The sequence below is a fragment of the Saccharomyces mikatae genome (genome assembly GCF_947241705.1).
Source record: "Saccharomyces mikatae IFO 1815 strain IFO1815 genome assembly, chromosome: 15".
NCBI lineage: Eukaryota > Fungi > Ascomycota > Saccharomycetes > Saccharomycetales > Saccharomycetaceae > Saccharomyces > Saccharomyces mikatae.
In genome coordinates, this window is record NC_079270.1 from 877689 (window position 1) to 894114 (window position 16426).

The window sequence follows — 16426 nt, forward strand, 5'->3', positions numbered from 1 at the left end:
TAACGGGCGCTTTCTATAATGGAATGGACAAAAAATTGAGTATACAATGGTTCCATATTATCCTGCCATCTCAAAGAAATAAAATTAACAAGTTCGATCATTAAATTTGGTTGGGTTTTGATAAAGATATACATAACTCAAGGAGTTTGCACAAACGCATTTTCCTTTCCTTTTTTTGTTTCATTTGCTGTCGATCAGTATCTGTTTTTTTGATTTAGATCATAACTAAAGGAAAACGCACAGTCTTACCATGACGACCCAACAGGAGGAAGAGCAGCTGCGGGACACCGAGAGTGGTGAAAATCAATCATCTTTAGAAGGTCCAACTGAAACTTCTGATTTTAGTTCAAAGGGCGACGGTTATGACGATAATATCGAACAAAGTGAAGGCCCATTAGGTATGGAAGTATATACGGTAGCAGATAGATCACCGGAATATTGGACCGAAAGAAAGAAAAAATTCGTGTTAGATGTAGATCCGAAATATGCCAAACAGAAGGACAAGTCCGATACGTACAAAAGGTTTAAATATTTACTGGGCGTCACAGATCTTTTCCGTCATTTTATTGGCATTAAGGCGAAGCATGATAAAAACATTCAAAAACTGCTGAAAAAATTAGATTCTGATGCCAACAAACTTTCCAAATCACAAAGCTCCATTTCTTCATCATCACGTCATCACAGAAAAACAGAAAAGGAGGAAGATGCTGAATTAATGGCTGATGAGGAAGAGGAGATCGTTGATGAATATCAGGAAGACATATTCGTCTCTGAATCTCCTTCTTTCATCAAATCAGGAAAATTAAGAGACTATCAAGTACAAGGATTGAATTGGTTGATTTCGTTGCATGAAAATAAGTTATCCGGTATATTAGCAGATGAAATGGGACTGGGTAAGACCTTGCAAACAATTTCATTTTTAGGTTATTTAAGGTATGTCAAACAAATTGATGGTCCTTTTTTAATTATAGTGCCGAAATCAACATTAGATAATTGGAGACGAGAGTTTCTTAAATGGACTCCAAACGTCAATGTTCTTGTGTTACATGGTGACAAAGATACAAGAGCAGACATCGTACGCAATATAATATTGCAGGCTAGGTTTGACGTATTAATTACATCTTACGAAATGGTCATTAGAGAAAAAAATGCTTTAAAAAGATTAGCTTGGCAATACATCGTTATTGATGAAGCTCACAGGATAAAAAACGAACAAAGCGCACTATCTCAAATAATTAGATTGTTTTACTCTAAAAACAGACTTTTAATCACAGGCACGCCCTTACAAAACAACCTACATGAATTATGGGCTTTACTGAATTTCCTATTGCCAGATATATTTGGTGATTCAGCATTGTTTGATGAATGGTTTGAACAGAATAATTCCGAACAGGATCAAGAAATTGTGGTCCAGCAATTGCACTCAGTGTTAAATCCCTTCTTACTGAGAAGAGTGAAAGCGGACGTTGAAAAATCTTTATTACCTAAAATTGAAACGAACGTTTACGTAGGAATGACGGATATGCAAATTCAATGGTATAAGTCCTTACTAGAAAAGGATATAGATGCCGTTAACGGTGCTGTCGGGAAAAGAGAGGGTAAAACAAGACTATTAAATATTGTCATGCAATTGAGAAAATGCTGTAACCATCCGTATCTTTTTGAAGGTGCAGAACCAGGTCCTCCATACACTACTGATGAACATTTAATTTTCAATGCTGGAAAAATGATTATATTAGATAAACTTCTGAAAAGATTAAAGGAAAGGGGATCCAGAGTATTAATCTTCAGTCAAATGTCAAGATTGTTGGATATATTAGAGGATTATTGCTATTTCAGGGATTTTGAATATTGCAGAATCGATGGTTCTACCAGCCATGAAGAACGTATAGAGGCCATCGATGAGTATAATAAGCCAAATTCTGAAAAGTTCGTTTTTCTGCTAACAACACGTGCCGGTGGTTTAGGCATAAACCTTGTCACAGCAGACACAGTAATACTTTTTGATTCTGATTGGAACCCTCAAGCAGATTTACAAGCAATGGATAGGGCACATAGAATCGGCCAAAAGAAACAAGTTCATGTTTATAGATTTGTCACAGAAAATGCTATTGAAGAAAAAGTCATTGAGCGTGCCGCACAGAAACTAAGACTTGACCAATTGGTTATCCAACAGGGTACCGGTAAAAAAACAGCCTCCCTTGGTAACTCAAAAGATGATCTTTTGGATATGATTCAGTTTGGCGCAAAAAATATGTTTGAAAAGAAAGCAAGCAAGGTTACCGTTGATGCTGACATTGATGACATATTGAAAAAGGGAGAACAGAAAACACAGGAACTAAATGCCAAATACCAAAGTTTAGGGCTTGATGATCTACAAAAGTTCAACGGAATAGAAAACCAATCTGCTTACGAATGGAACGGTAAAAGCTTTCAAAAAAAGTCAGACGACAAAGTTGTTGAATGGATTAATCCTTCCCGAAGAGAAAGAAGGAGGGAGCAAACCACGTATTCAGTTGATGATTACTATAAGGAAATTATCGGTGGAGGATCGAAATCAGCAAGTAAGCAAATTCCACAAACAAAGGCACCACGTGCTCCAAAGATTATACATGGCCAAGATTTCCAATTCTTTCCCAAAGAATTAGATGTCTTACAAGAAAAGGAACAGCTTTATTTCAAAAAAAAGGTCAACTACAAAGTTACTTCTTATGATATTACAGGAGATACAAGAAATGAAGGAAGCGATGCCGACGAAGAAGAGGAAGGAGAATACATAGATACAGCTAATGCCGAAGGTCACAAAGCTCATGAAGAACTAGAAAAAAGAATTCAGGAACAGCAAGAGAAGATCAATTCTGCACCCGATTTTACTGAAGAAGATGAACTGCAGAAGCAAAATTTGATTTCAAAAGCGTTTAGTAATTGGAATAAAAGAGATTTTATGGCTTTTATCAATGCCTGTGCCAAATACGGTAGAGATGATATGAAGAGTATTAAAACATCTATAGATTCTAAAACACCAGAGGAGGTCGAAAAGTATGCAAAAGTATTTTGGGAAAGGTTAAGGGAGATCAATGGTTGGGAGAAATATTTGCATAATATCGAACTTGGTGAAAAGAAGAATGACAAACTTAAATTTCAGGAAACTTTATTAAGGCAGAAAATCGAACAATGTAAGCATCCTTTACATGAACTAGTGATACAATACCCGCCTAATAATGCAAGAAGAACTTATAATACATTAGAAGACAAATTTTTACTGTTAGCGGTTAACAAATACGGGCTTCGTGCTGACAAACTCTACGAAAAGTTGAAACAGGAAATTATGATGAGTGACTTATTCACTTTCGATTGGTTTATAAAAACGAGAACAGTGCATGAACTATCAAAAAGAGTTCATACGCTATTAACGTTAATTGTAAGAGAATACGAGCAACCTGACGCGAACAAGAAGAAAAGAAGTAGAACTACAACGACTAGAGAGGATACTCCTTTATCTCCAAATGAAAGCACAAGAGCTTCTATAGCTCCAAATCTTCCATTAACGGTTGTATCGAACCAAAAGGATACAAGTGGTCATATTGATAAAAGGTCTAAAGTCGATCAGGAAATATAAATTATACGTGGTGAATTAGGATGAGTTACAGTAGGATATATTTCCCTATGTTACTTTCATTCCAATGTAATTAAACTAGCAAGTTTTATGCAGAGTGTTATATAGTGAAACTGTAGCTGTTTCTAAACCATTATTTCCAGGGCTAAGAATGATGATTAACGAATGAATGATATTTCAGTTATCTTTTTCCCCTCGATAGGTATAACGTCGCTCGTAAATGGAGAATGCAGAGATATGACTGAACCTAGCTGGGCCGACTAGCTTTATGTACCTCGTCTTTCTTCCGAGGTTATTGAACTACTAAAAAATAAATTTACCATAGTCCGAATCATATTCTTGTATTTATCTATAGACTTGCATCAACTATAATTTATTGAATTGCGAGATTGACCAGAAAGGTGCTCTTGTTCAAATTTCTTCACTTGTAGTTTTCCAGGATAGCAGCTGACGTACCGTTACGAGGCCACGATAACATTCAAGTATTGTCGTTAAACTTCGATTGATTGATATTCGGAAACCATATGAAGAATAGGTTCTTTTGGACAATTAATCGTCAAGATTGAAAATTATAATTTTGTTGCATGGTAAAACGCATTCTCTTTGTTACCAGATACGTTGGGGGAACTTCTGTATTACTGCTGATCTGCCTTCATTGGCTCAACTTATTAAGTTTGTCCTCAATGGCTTGTATACTTCGTGAGAACTCATCATCGTTCTCTTTCATTTGTCTTTGTACATCCTTCAATGATTTTTCTATTTCACTTGCCAGATCGAATACGGTGACGATATCTCCTGTATCTTCCTTTATAGAGTTGGTCTCGGACGTATTAGCCAAAGGGGCCTGTGGTTCTTCTGAAGCTTCCAGTTTTTCAGTGCTCATTATACTACTCTTTTAAAAGATATGAGGTTACATTTTCAATCGTATTTAGCACTGTAACGAAGTGTTAAAACGTCAAGCGCCTCCCCTGTTGTTTTTTTCATTAATATTTTGTCGAGAAAAATTGACTTAGGCAAAATAGCATGGTTGATAAATAGAAATTAACGACTTCAGGCGAAAAAATTGTAGCAGATTGCTTTAAATCCCTTTCAATATAAAGCATGATAAAAAATTACTTAGGACGAAGATGGCTCAATAATTCTGCAATCCAAGTATACATCAAGCAAAATGCTGCTGTCGCCCATTCAACGGTATTTCAAGGAAATCTTTATGAATATACAGTGATGAGGGAGTTATCTGAAAAACTACAAATGACTAGACTAAGGAAAATTGGTGGCGCCCATGATGGAGGTGTAGATGTAAAGGGATATTGGCCGGTGGATGATATATATTGGAAAACTTCATCGCTAATTCCTAGTTTGGAGATGACTGATAACATGAAGAGAACTAATTCCCAAAATGGTTTCGTATTGAAGCCATTGAAGTATAGAATAATTGATCACACTTTTGAACCATTGAAAGTACTAGCTCAGTGTAAGGCTTTCACAAAATCAAAACTATCTCCCAGAGAATTTCGTGAGTTAGTAGGTACATTTACCTCATTAGTGTCACACAATCAACGCAACAAAACTGTTTGTATTATGTGTTCCCCCCACTTGCTGACAAAGGATTCGCTAAAACTTATCAACAACATTTCACTTCCTATGATATATCTACGTGTCGAGATGTTGAAGGAGAAAGCTGACGGAGACTTTGACTTAATGAATTCAGGAAGACTGGTTAATTATTATGAGAATTCATACGCCTCCACACTACTACAAGACTGCAAAATTTCAGAATGGCTTAAGTTGGGGATGTACCAGAATAGTGAAATTGGTTTGCGAAAATAAAAATAGGCAAGGAAACCTTAATTTCATAGTCTATTTATATACTTCTAGAAAAAGAAATATTATTGCATTACTGTTTTTAAAATTTTTCTATAAAAGGTACTATTCATGGTAGCAATCAACTCCTAAAATCTGACCCACTTGAAGCCCACACAATATGCTCTCGAAATTATGTAACAAACAGCGCTGACAAATGTTGCCAAACCGCAAAAAATGATGTAGTGTTGGTAATCTGCTGTAGTTTTCTTAGAAATAATAGCCCCCGTTATTGGAATACCAACTAAAGTGCCGAAAGCGACAACGAAGTACATCGTAGAGTAACGCTTACCAAACTCTTCCGTCTTAGATATCTGTCCACAGCAGACAGGAAGTAAGGAAAAGACACTTCCAGAACAGAACCCATATAAGGCACTAATAACATACATGTTTGTCAGGTTGGTGCCAAATGGCAACCAGCCCACAAATATGACGATAAACAGGGTGAACAAAGTTACAATAGCGACATTAAATCTACCAAACTTATCACTCATATAACCAGGAACCCATCTCCCAGGTATACCGCAGACATTTATAACCATAATCAAGGTGCAGGCATCGTCTGCTGAAATTCCATGACTAGTAGCGTATGAGCCATAATAAGTGAGAGTTGAATTAATAGATAACTCACCAAATACTGTTCCCAGAACGCAAAAGAGGTACTTCATGTCTAGGAAGGCCTTCGCATCAAAACATTGTAGGATATAAACCCTGAGTATATATCTCCAATGTGGCTCACCATCTTTAGAACTTTCAATAACGTGCGGCAGCCTTTCCTTTACTAAGAGGATGCATAAGGTTAGCAGGGCAAGGTCTAAAAACCCTAAAGTCCTAACACCCCAAACAAAGCCATAACTTGGATCAGTGTCCGATTTCATAGAAAATAAACTACGCAGCATAATTGGAAAAACAACACCGCCAACACTACCACCAATAGTAGCCATTGCTAAAGCAGTACCACGCCTTTTGTAGAAGTAATGGGCAGGGACACTTACCAAGGGACTTAGTATAATACCGTTACCAAACCCGCAGACTATGGCAAAGGACAATATAAAATGCCAATATTTTGTAGAGTTAGCGGTAGCAAATAGGCCAGCCACATGAAAAACCGTGCCTACAATCATGATGGTCCTAAATCCATTTCTATCGAAGTAAGTACCACTGATGATGCATGAGGCAAAGCAAACAAAAAGAAATAGGGAAAACAACCAACCAATGGTGGAAACACTTTCACTAGCTAATTGGTTGTCCTGCAGGTGACTTTCTAGGACTCCCGTTGAATTCAATAATCCAAAGCATGCAACCAGACCTAAGAAGCAACCAAACGTGACCACCCAAGCTTGAAGTCCACCTTCTGGGAAGCTCTCTGTCTCCTCATTGAAATTATCTTCTTCATGGTCACTGTTATGCGTGCTCGAGGTATACTCACCCCAATGCGGCCGGCTTTCAATGTCAGTAGCTTTATTCCCTTCCTTTTTAGTATATACTTTTGCCGATACCAAGGTTGAGGCGTACGAGGCGGCTGTTTCTAAAGAAACCAAATCATCCTCCTCTGGTTCATAGTGTATGCTATCCTCATCTAAGTTAGATTGCCGTAGTTGGTTCGTTTGCTCTTCTGGAATTACAGTATCTTTAGGTGTTAAGCTTTCTGAGCTCATCTTTTTCTTATGTATGGTAAAAATCAAACCTCCTCTGGTTGTCTGGTTGTCAATTTATGCACGTGCTCTTTAGTCTTCAAAATCGAAAAAAAGAGTAGGTTTTTGAAAATTTGGGACGTACCTCGAGCAGTTTATATATCAGGCTGTCACAAACTCGGGGAGATTTAATCAATGTGACTAATTATATCTACTGCTCCAAACAAGAACATAGATGTATTCTGAAAATTTTTCCTCTAGTTTCTCTCTAAAGATGCTTCTCTATTCTTAGGTCCACACAATACAGCTCAAGGTGATGAATCAGAACAATAATAATTTTTCCACTGCATTTCTTTTTCAGGTGCCTAAAACTAGTGCAGATGAGGCCGCAGTAGACCGAGGAAAGCGTCAAAAATTCGAATCCTTTCTCACCTTTTCCTGTTCGGATACTAAATCGCAGTATTCAAGCAACAATGCTCGGGAAGCCACCCCCGAGATGACAAGCCAGGTGGCGATTCTGAACTTAGTGTCAGAATACGAATGAAATGGTAGAGTACATTGAAGAAACAAGGCCTTTTCAACGGTAAAAAGGCTCAAGACAAAAAAAGAACGGAATATTTCTTTTATTGATTGGGCTAAACTAGTTCGTATAATAAAAACTTGATTGGGATCGTCCGCCGACCATTCTATTTTTATTCACTCAACCCTTACAAGTATTGGAAAAAGGGAGTAGATACATTTTTAGCCAATAAAGCTATAGTTCCAAGGTAGACCGATCCGCAAAAAACCTTGCCGCCATAGAGGCTTCAGAATGCTCTTTTTTCTTTTTACTCTTGCTCAGTGGAAACAATAGCTCCTTTAAAGTTCTAAGCGTTAACTTCATCCATGGATGTAGGTTTTTCCGCGAGATCGTGGAAGATCTTAGAAAAAGACGCGCCGTCAACTTCTGCATGCGGATCCTCCCTTTTTGCTTTAGTAATCACCAAGCTATCACGTGTGATGTAATCAAGGAATTGTGACATTTTATTTTTGTAACGAGAAAGTTAGACGCACTTTATTCCCCACGCAACGGAAAGCCACTCCCGCAGATTTTGGACAGATAGGTGAAAAGCACCGCCATACTGGTTGAAAGTAAACCTTCATGGCCAGGTTGACTAAGGGCACCCGATCTGATATGTTAGTAACAGTAACAGAAATAACAAAAAAAAAAAAAAGGGTCTCCGGGATTTTTAGTTATATAAAGTTATAACACTAACTGTTTTGCCTTTTAACAATGCAATTGTCACGTTTTATGCTTGTGTGCCTTCCTTTCTGGAAAGCCCCCATTGATCATAACCGTACAACCCGGCAATTGTCAAGATAACGCCAAAAATTTGCGTGAAGTTTACATTTGTTTCCCAAAAAATTGCAACGGATATGACGACGATCCTTTTCATGATGTTTGCTACCGAATAGTTAATGGAAGACAGTAACCCGATCAACTGGAAAGCAAGCATAGCCTGGAAGAAATGTGCTATACCATGGATCACTACAAGACATATCGTTCTTAATGTTAAATCATTGATAACACTACCACCATGTACCAGCTCACCAGTTAAAAAAGGGAATAGGGTTAATGAAAACCCAATGCACGAGCAGTAAAATAATATGGTAATCTTATCTACTTGCAATGGCGAGTATCTTGTTTTGTCCAGACTGGATAGCTCCTTCTTCTTTGTAACGTCCTCTGTAGACGAGGAAGGTAGTATTCCTACCCTCCTCCTGATGGTTAGGATACTTTTGGCAAAAATATTCTGTGTTACAAAGATAATCATGGAAATGAATGCGAAAAGTAACCCAATAAATAAAGAGCCACTCCTTTTGTCTGAAATCCCCTTACGGCCATGGGTTGACCAACAAGTAATCATAACGCCAAAAATTAGAAGTAACAGGGTATAATATGTCATGGCATTGTAATAGCGATGTTCAAAAAACTTATAGTATCCAACGGTTATTATCGGGGAGAGTGCCTTCACAGAATGTACTAGTGATACAGGAATCATCGATATTGCCTTATGCGACGTGATATGCCCAACGAACTGAAATATTCCCATAGGAAATGTAGTCAATAAAACCAGTTTTGACGGAACCAAAAACTTACGCAGAATGGAATTATGGAAATCACCATCTAAATATTCTGGAAGAATCCCATCAGGGAAACTATTCAGTGCCTTCGAAAACTTCGTATGCTTCAAACGAGGTAGTCGAAATAAGTTTACCATAGAAGCAAAACCGACACATAATATACCACTGACAAAAAATTGCAGTTCTGTGAGGGCTATTGGATGATTAAAAGTTCTTAAAATAGTCTTGGACAGGTTACTTGAGATAGAGGATGTGACGTACCATATGAAACAGATTATAGTGACTCTCAAATCGACTTCAGGTAGGTATCCTCGTATACTGCTAGGAAACAGTTGTATGAAACTATTTTTGAAGCTAGTATAACCTTTTTCAAAAACGCGATGACCAGATGTCTCTCTACTATATTCATTCTTCTGATGTTGGAAACTCCCACGTGGTGGTTCTGGTATCTGATACAACGATGGGTCAAAAAGGTTTCTATGGACGGAGTTACGCCGTTTAATCGCACTACTTTGTGTTTGAATCATTTTGAGCCCTGTATTGTGTTTCTTTTTTCACGTAGGATAGAAGTAAACTGCAGACTTGCCTTAATTAATACTTTATTTTCAAATCACTTTCCCCAAAAAATTATCCTGAGCTTTGTACATATAGAAATACAGCGAATGTGTTTAAAGGTTGTCGATTATATCGTCTAGCGTTCTTTTTTTTCTGAGCATGAAATTGAATTCATCCTCTTTTTTTGTTTGTTTTGTTTTCGTTTTCGTTTTTATTTTAATTTTTTTTTTCAATTTTTTTATTCGATCACCGCGCCAGACTTCTATCGCTTGAGAACGGTAAAAATTAGTGTTAAAATGACACAATGGACTATGATTCAAACACTATTCAAAAGGCCGCTTAAAAATTCACATCATAATACTATATTTTGAGAGGATATACCCGAATTCAAGGTTCTTTCTCTAGACTTAAAGACTCAATAGAGCCCATACAGATTCCAAACTAAAAATAGTAAGTAGCTATCGAAAGGTAAAAGCGAAATATAGCTCCAACTTGTTAATTCGTTTATCTATTACCGAGTTCTAATACGCTATCATCCTCAAAGATGTTTTTTCTGGCTTCAATTTTAGATTGCATTTTTGCTCTCTTTTTTTTGTTGCTCTTTGTACCATGAAATTTTTGTGACAATTTTTTATATGCCTCCTTAGTAGTCAGTTGGTTTCCCTTTTCATCTCTGTAAATAAGTTGTATTTCAGGATCATAATGATCTTGCCTACTCTGCTGAGTACTTGTAGTATTATCTGGGCCCTCGCTGGCTTCAGATCGGTTCAGTTTGTATGATTCATCATTTATGTAAGTATTAGAGTCCATACTTTCTTTGTTCAGAACTCTCTTCCGAAGTAGTTCGATATTACTGGTTTGTTTAGCATCTATTGCTACCTTTGGCCGAACATTATCTAGGCCAGGAATACTTTTTTTCCGGAATGCCCCTAATGTTGATGCAAGGCCAGAAAAAAAGTCTGGTGCGACTTTATTATCCTGCTCATTTTTTGATTTATTATTAACCATTTCAGAAAGCTCACAATTGTCATTCGCTTTTTTTAAATATTGACCAGTGATATACCCGACATTTTTCTTTTCTTCGTTATCCAATTTTACTTCATTCTTGCTAGCATTTCCCTCAAGAAAGCCCGCATCTAAAGTGTTTAAAAAGGTAACCTTTTCGTCAATAATAAGGCTATCGGAGTTCCCACGCATTTTTGATATATCTTCGGCACGCCGCTTCTTTTCATCCCTCACTTTTTCAATTTCTCTGGCAAGGTGATCTGCGCTTTTCAATTCATCCTTCGTATTTGACCTCAGATTTATTATACTGACTGGTTGTTCTTCGTCCATCCAGGATAAATTTTCATCTTCGTCTATTAGCTTAACACCTTCTATCTTATGAGCAATTTTAAACTTCCTGGATTTAGAAGATTTTGGATCCTTAATTTTACGTTTCTTTATTTTTAATGATTTGAAGTCTCCACCATTTTCATCTGAACTATCATTTACGTGGTCGAAATTTACTTTAACCTTTCCTGCTGGCAGTTTGACAGATGTAGGTTTTGGTACCTTCATAATCCCTTGCTCTACTCCAATAATCAAATGTGCATTTGCATGCGAATGCATTTCTTCTTCTTCAATATCTAAGCTAGAAACATGTAATTCCATTCTCTTTTGCCTTCTTTCTTTATTCATTTGCCGTAACCGTAGTTTTTTCCTATCAGTAGTTTCCTGAGCGGCCTTTTCATTCTCTAATACATCAGAAGAATCAACGTCATCAAAAATACTTGTTTCTTTCAAAGTTAAGATTGTATCTTTTTTTGTGCTGAGTTCGTCGATATTATAGGAAACCTGAACATCATGCAGATGAACATCTTCGTCTTCCCTTGACACATCTTCATGTGGCAACACCGTACTGGAAGGTTTGGCTTCATCTACTGAAGTAATTGCATTAAGGTTTTCTAGCCAAGAACTGCCTTCATTAAAACCGGTTTCTTCAAATAGGCGCGGCTTCCGTAGAAGATTGCTAGCATTTTGAAACTTTGTTATCTTCTCTCGAAGTGCATTCTCCTTGGCAGTACTAGACATATTATTGTGGGAAACGTTTATATTTTGTTGAGACGGGATAAGCTCCAGGCCAAGGGAAGCCCTTAATTTGTTTGTCTCTTCGATTGACAAAGATTCTTTGCTGCCTACATTTTTTTCTTGAAACACTAGAATAGGCTTCAAACCCAGCTTTTCTCTTATTTTATTTGTCTCAGCAACAGAAAGGCTTTCTTGTTTGTCCATGAGTTAATCAAGTGCTAATACGGTACTAGTTGTGTTATCAAAGCCATAAAAAAGTAAATCCACAACCTTGTCGTCTTACTTTTAATTTTCTTTAAGCATCTTTTTCAGCTCGCGAACTATTTTAAGCCTGCGGGACTTTATAACCATATCTACAGGCGTAACAAATGGTACGTAGACTTTCAAAGGTTAAATAAAACTTTTAATGGTATAAAGTACCTATACTATGTGAACATAAATTACGTATACTATTTCAAATATATCACCTAGAAAAAAATAATAAGCAATTCAATATGGGCGTACAGCACTAATTTACAGATTATGGAATAAAAATATGAAATGAGAAATAGATTGAAAATTGGATGATTATAGAAAATCTTCTAGAGGGTAAAAAAAAGCGAACATTGGGGGGGTCACTAATAATTAAAATACAAACTGCATCCTTATTTCTTCTCTTTCTTCTCTTTCTTGGACTTCTTTTCCTTCTTATCTTTCTTTTCCTTCTTATCTTTCTTTTCCTTCTTTTCCTTCTTTTCCTTCTTTTCTTTCTTCTCCTTCTTTTCTTTCTTGGATTTTTTGGAATCCTTGACTTCTTCATCGTCGTCTCTCTTTCTCTTTTTGTCCTTCTTTTCTTCCTTTTCTTCTTCTTCATCATCAGAATCAGAATCAGAATCAGAATCAGAAGCGGCCTTTGCGGTATCAGCGTCTGCATTGTAGGCTCTAGCTTCTGTAATTTCTACTTTTTTAGCCTCACGAACAACCTTTGGAGTAGTTCTCAAATCTCTGCCTTCTAATTGGGATAATCTATTTTCTACTTTGGCTCTTGATTCTAGACCAATATCACCGGAATCATCTCTATCTTCAGCTAGAGCATCATAACGCAATGAGACAGCGGCCTTCGCAGCTAAAACCCTTGCAATCTTACCCTTGTTCTTACCAGTAGCTTGTCCAACGAGAGAGGCATGGTATAGCAAACCATACTTTGGTGTATCATGCTTCGTCTTCAAAGCTCTAAATAAAGCTTTTTCGGCACCTAATATTTGAATGGTTGAAGCTGGCGACTTGGCCAGAGAAATTAAAGAGCCAGAATGAGCGATTAATCTAGCACCGACTAATTCACCGACTAGTTGAGTCAAGTTTGGAGCAATAGCCTTCATTCTTGCAGACAAGTAATTGGAAAGTTGTTCCCTGTAAGCAGCAAATTCAACTATTTGTTCAGCTAAGGCGTTGATGTTGTCCAAATCAGTTTGAGTGATTTCAGTACCCATGGACACTTCAGCAGCGGTCTTGACACGTTCTTCGATTTCTTCTGGTAAGATCTCACTCAAATCAGTTTCAGAAGCCTTGGATCTAATACCCATTGTTAAAATAATTCTAGCGTAAGCGACAGAATCAGTGACAATCTTAGCTAGTTCAGGAAAGTGCCACCCGTACCATTCCTTACATCTCATGGCATATGTGTTCAATTCTTTATCTAAATCATCCAATAAAGCAATGGCTTGAATAATCATAACATCAACCTTATCAGCAGAAAACTTTAACTTATGACGACCGATGGAATGAGCTAAACCCAAAGACATTTTACTTAGATCATTGTCTGACATTCCTGGCAGTAATTCTGGTAAGTATTCTTTAACCGCTCTATAAATGTCTAGGGTAACGGCATCGGAAACAACATTGAAATTCAATCCCAACTTGTTGATGGCGTTTGCCAATTTTGTTTCACTAACAATCAAGGTTGACTTCTTATCCTTTTTAATTTCTTCTAGAAGCTTTTCTAATTGGGATGAAACCTTACCTTCAATAATGGAGTTGGCTTCTTCTAAAGCATTAGCTGCAGAGTTAAACTTGGAAAAGGCGGCGATCTTGAATTCTTTCAAGACTTTGTCAGAGCTGTCCAAGTCTTGAATCAAGCTTGAAGATTTGTAGATTTTTTTATCAGAGGCTTTCAAAAGAGCATAACCAGCTGAAGTTTCAGTTAAAACATAAGCCATTGTGTGCGGAGGTTGAGGTAGTACTGCTGATTTTATATCGATAAGTATTTAGAATATATAACGTATATATGAAACGTTTGTGAAAGCATTAATATTTTTTTGCTTTTCTGAAAATTTTCGATGAGGTTGAAAATTTTTCCAATTTTCTTTTTCACTCTCTTATCGTACACAATGATGGTCAAATGAATGAGAGAACTGGGTGGTAACAATAGATAAACTAATGTAAGCTGCTACGCTAAGATGGATATCTCTCTAAGGACGTCGAGAATTCCGCCATGGTGTAAGATCGCCTTTAATCATCTTCATTACTATTGTTTTTTGTGACACAGATAAAACAATAAGAAGAGTAATATTTTTCATCAGGAAAAGTACACTGCGAGCACACGCTTTAACAGCGAATGTTTCAGGCACTTGTATTCTTTCGTTAGATTTTTAGATTAAAATGTTTAAATAATGCCGTAATTTGTGAAATGATTCTCATGGTGTAAAAAAAGGGAAGTACTACTATATTTTACACAGGTTCTAAGTCTATTAATATGATATATGATAATAAGAGGAAAAGTTATTGTACTAAGATCGGAAACTTGATCGAAAATGTACCGCATCCTTTGATACAAATAAGTGGAATAGTGCAATTCAGCTATTGTTTCAGGAGCAGGGTGGTGAAAAATATAAAGCAGACGACTTTCTCGTACATATGCTTTTATTTCTTGAAAGCTTTGATTACCGCATGCATGAAGAGTGATGATAAAACAGGAATAGTAAAATTATCATCCCAATTGAACAAATCGATACCCTCACTCAGGGCGGCAACGACACCGCCTAACAATGATATAGTATTCAAACTTAATCTGCTTGTGTCTGGAGTCCATTCAATCTCACCAGGCTTGTTAACGTAGTTATATTTGGGAACGAAATACCCATAAAATACCCAACATGTGATGACGCCAACTGCAAATGCGGCTACTGAACCCGCAAGAGATTTGTTTCTTGCTAATTTAGGTGTTAAGTGACCATACTTTCTTCCAATTGTTGCGGCGGCTGTATCGGACCAACTGAGCAGAAACAATGATATCAAAGTAACGTCTTTAGAAAAAAAGTTGAAAGAAAAGATCAGCCCAAGAATATACCACAACACCCCATTGTAGGTATGGATCTCCTTTTTTCTCATTAGCGCACCCACAGTCCTACAGTAAAGCATATTGAAAAATGACCAGTTTAATCTTATTAAATCCAAAACAAACAGTATGATGAAGGCATATATCAACGGCCATAAAACATTTTTATAATTGATGCCTTGAGTATACAGGTACAGTGTAATAAAACCAATGGAAGAATGAAAAACCTTACGGGGAATTTCATGTTTTGTTATAAAATCGCCAAACCATTCGTGGGATTTCAAGTGTATTTCTGTTACTGGAACGTGTGCATCATCATCGCTACTACTAGTTTCATCTTTTTCCGGGCTTGTTTCTTTTATCGAGCCTTGATGAGTTTTGGAAGGCAGCCTTTGCTTGACATCTGTACGCGGCTCTAGTGCGCTATTTGAAAGGGTAATGCTATCTTCAGTCCCCATAATGTCTATAATGTCTACTTGAACCTGAAGTACGGAAATGTCTAAATCTTTGCAGATGCAATGTCCAAATCCTTTACGACAACATCATTCAGATCTTTCAAAACTCCGCTACGTTTTATAATTAGCGTCAGAAAAACTGACCATCTGTTACCCGCCGTGGACCCTGGATTCTGAGAAGACACTATTCACAAGATCACATATATACGCTTATTTGAAATAATGTAAAGAGAAGAAACAGGATATACTTTAAATTTCCTTAGAATCTACAAAATGAATTATACAAAATTTTTATTATACTAAAAACGTAGAAATATCTTGTTGGCTTAGTAGAAGGTTGATGGTCTCTTGTAAGAGAAGGTCTTGGCAGATTTTTGGACTCTGTGAGGCAATGGGAACTTCAAATCCTTGGTCAAAAATTGCTTAACGTATTGTCTCTTGACATCAGCGGTCTTCTCAATTTCAGCAACCTTCAAGATGTGAATAGATCTAAATCTGGCTCTGTGTCTGGCAGCCATGTCTTGGTATAAGGTCTCGACAGCGGCAACTCTGGATACGTCTCTGATTTCCTTGTACATGTTGTGAGTACCGGATCTAGAATCGTATCTAACCCAGACACCGAAGTTCTTAACCTTGGTTGGATGAGCTTCATTGATTTGGTTGATGGAAACAACTTCACCAGAAGCTTTCTTAACCTTGTGCAATTTTTGCAAGAAGTACCAGTAACGAGACTTGGCAATAACTTCATTGGAAGCAAAAATTCTCATTCTGAACAACTTTGGTTCTGGAACGGATT

At 37.0% G+C, this 16426-nt stretch overlaps 8 protein-coding genes across 8 annotated transcripts; 2 read left to right on the forward strand and 6 right to left on the reverse strand.

Moving 5' to 3' along the window:
- Window positions 1-250: 250 nt before the first annotated feature.
- ISW2 (DNA translocase) lies at window positions 251-3619 on the forward strand (the record flags this gene model as incomplete). Its single annotated transcript, XM_056225939.1, has 1 exon — window positions 251-3619. One exon carries the CDS (start codon window positions 251-253, stop codon window positions 3617-3619), a length of 3369 nt encoding a protein of 1122 aa, XP_056079707.1.
- A 1098-nt stretch (window positions 3620-4717) lies between these two features.
- Window positions 4718-5446, forward strand: RRG7 (Rrg7p; the record flags this gene model as incomplete). The annotated part of the gene is made up of 1 exon (XM_056225940.1): window positions 4718-5446. The coding sequence occupies one exon, from the start codon at window positions 4718-4720 to the stop codon at window positions 5444-5446; it is 729 nt and encodes a 242-aa protein (XP_056079708.1).
- Window positions 5447-5568: 122 nt separating this feature from the next.
- Window positions 5569-7137, reverse strand: MCH5 (riboflavin transporter; the record flags this gene model as incomplete). Its single annotated transcript, XM_056225941.1, has 1 exon — window positions 5569-7137. The coding sequence occupies one exon, from the start codon at window positions 7135-7137 to the stop codon at window positions 5569-5571; it is 1569 nt and encodes a 522-aa protein (XP_056079709.1).
- A 1265-nt stretch (window positions 7138-8402) lies between these two features.
- SLY41 (Sly41p) lies at window positions 8403-9764 on the reverse strand (the record flags this gene model as incomplete). Its single annotated transcript, XM_056225943.1, has 1 exon — window positions 8403-9764. The coding sequence occupies one exon, from the start codon at window positions 9762-9764 to the stop codon at window positions 8403-8405; it is 1362 nt and encodes a 453-aa protein (XP_056079710.1).
- Window positions 9765-10296: 532 nt separating this feature from the next.
- SNU66 (U4/U6-U5 snRNP complex subunit SNU66) lies at window positions 10297-12066 on the reverse strand (the record flags this gene model as incomplete). Its single annotated transcript, XM_056225944.1, has 1 exon — window positions 10297-12066. The coding sequence occupies one exon, from the start codon at window positions 12064-12066 to the stop codon at window positions 10297-10299; it is 1770 nt and encodes a 589-aa protein (XP_056079711.1).
- Window positions 12067-12506: 440 nt separating this feature from the next.
- NOP58 (RNA-processing protein NOP58) lies at window positions 12507-14057 on the reverse strand (the record flags this gene model as incomplete). The annotated part of the gene is made up of 1 exon (XM_056225945.1): window positions 12507-14057. The coding sequence occupies one exon, from the start codon at window positions 14055-14057 to the stop codon at window positions 12507-12509; it is 1551 nt and encodes a 516-aa protein (XP_056079712.1).
- Window positions 14058-14760: 703 nt separating this feature from the next.
- On the reverse strand, window positions 14761-15633 carry DGK1 (diacylglycerol kinase; the record flags this gene model as incomplete). Its single annotated transcript, XM_056225946.1, has 1 exon — window positions 14761-15633. The coding sequence occupies one exon, from the start codon at window positions 15631-15633 to the stop codon at window positions 14761-14763; it is 873 nt and encodes a 290-aa protein (XP_056079713.1).
- A 323-nt stretch (window positions 15634-15956) lies between these two features.
- Window positions 15957-16397, reverse strand: RPL20B (60S ribosomal protein eL20; the record flags this gene model as incomplete). Its single annotated transcript, XM_056225947.1, has 1 exon — window positions 15957-16397. One exon carries the CDS (start codon window positions 16395-16397, stop codon window positions 15957-15959), a length of 441 nt encoding a protein of 146 aa, XP_056079714.1.
- Window positions 16398-16426: the final 29 nt, after the last annotated feature.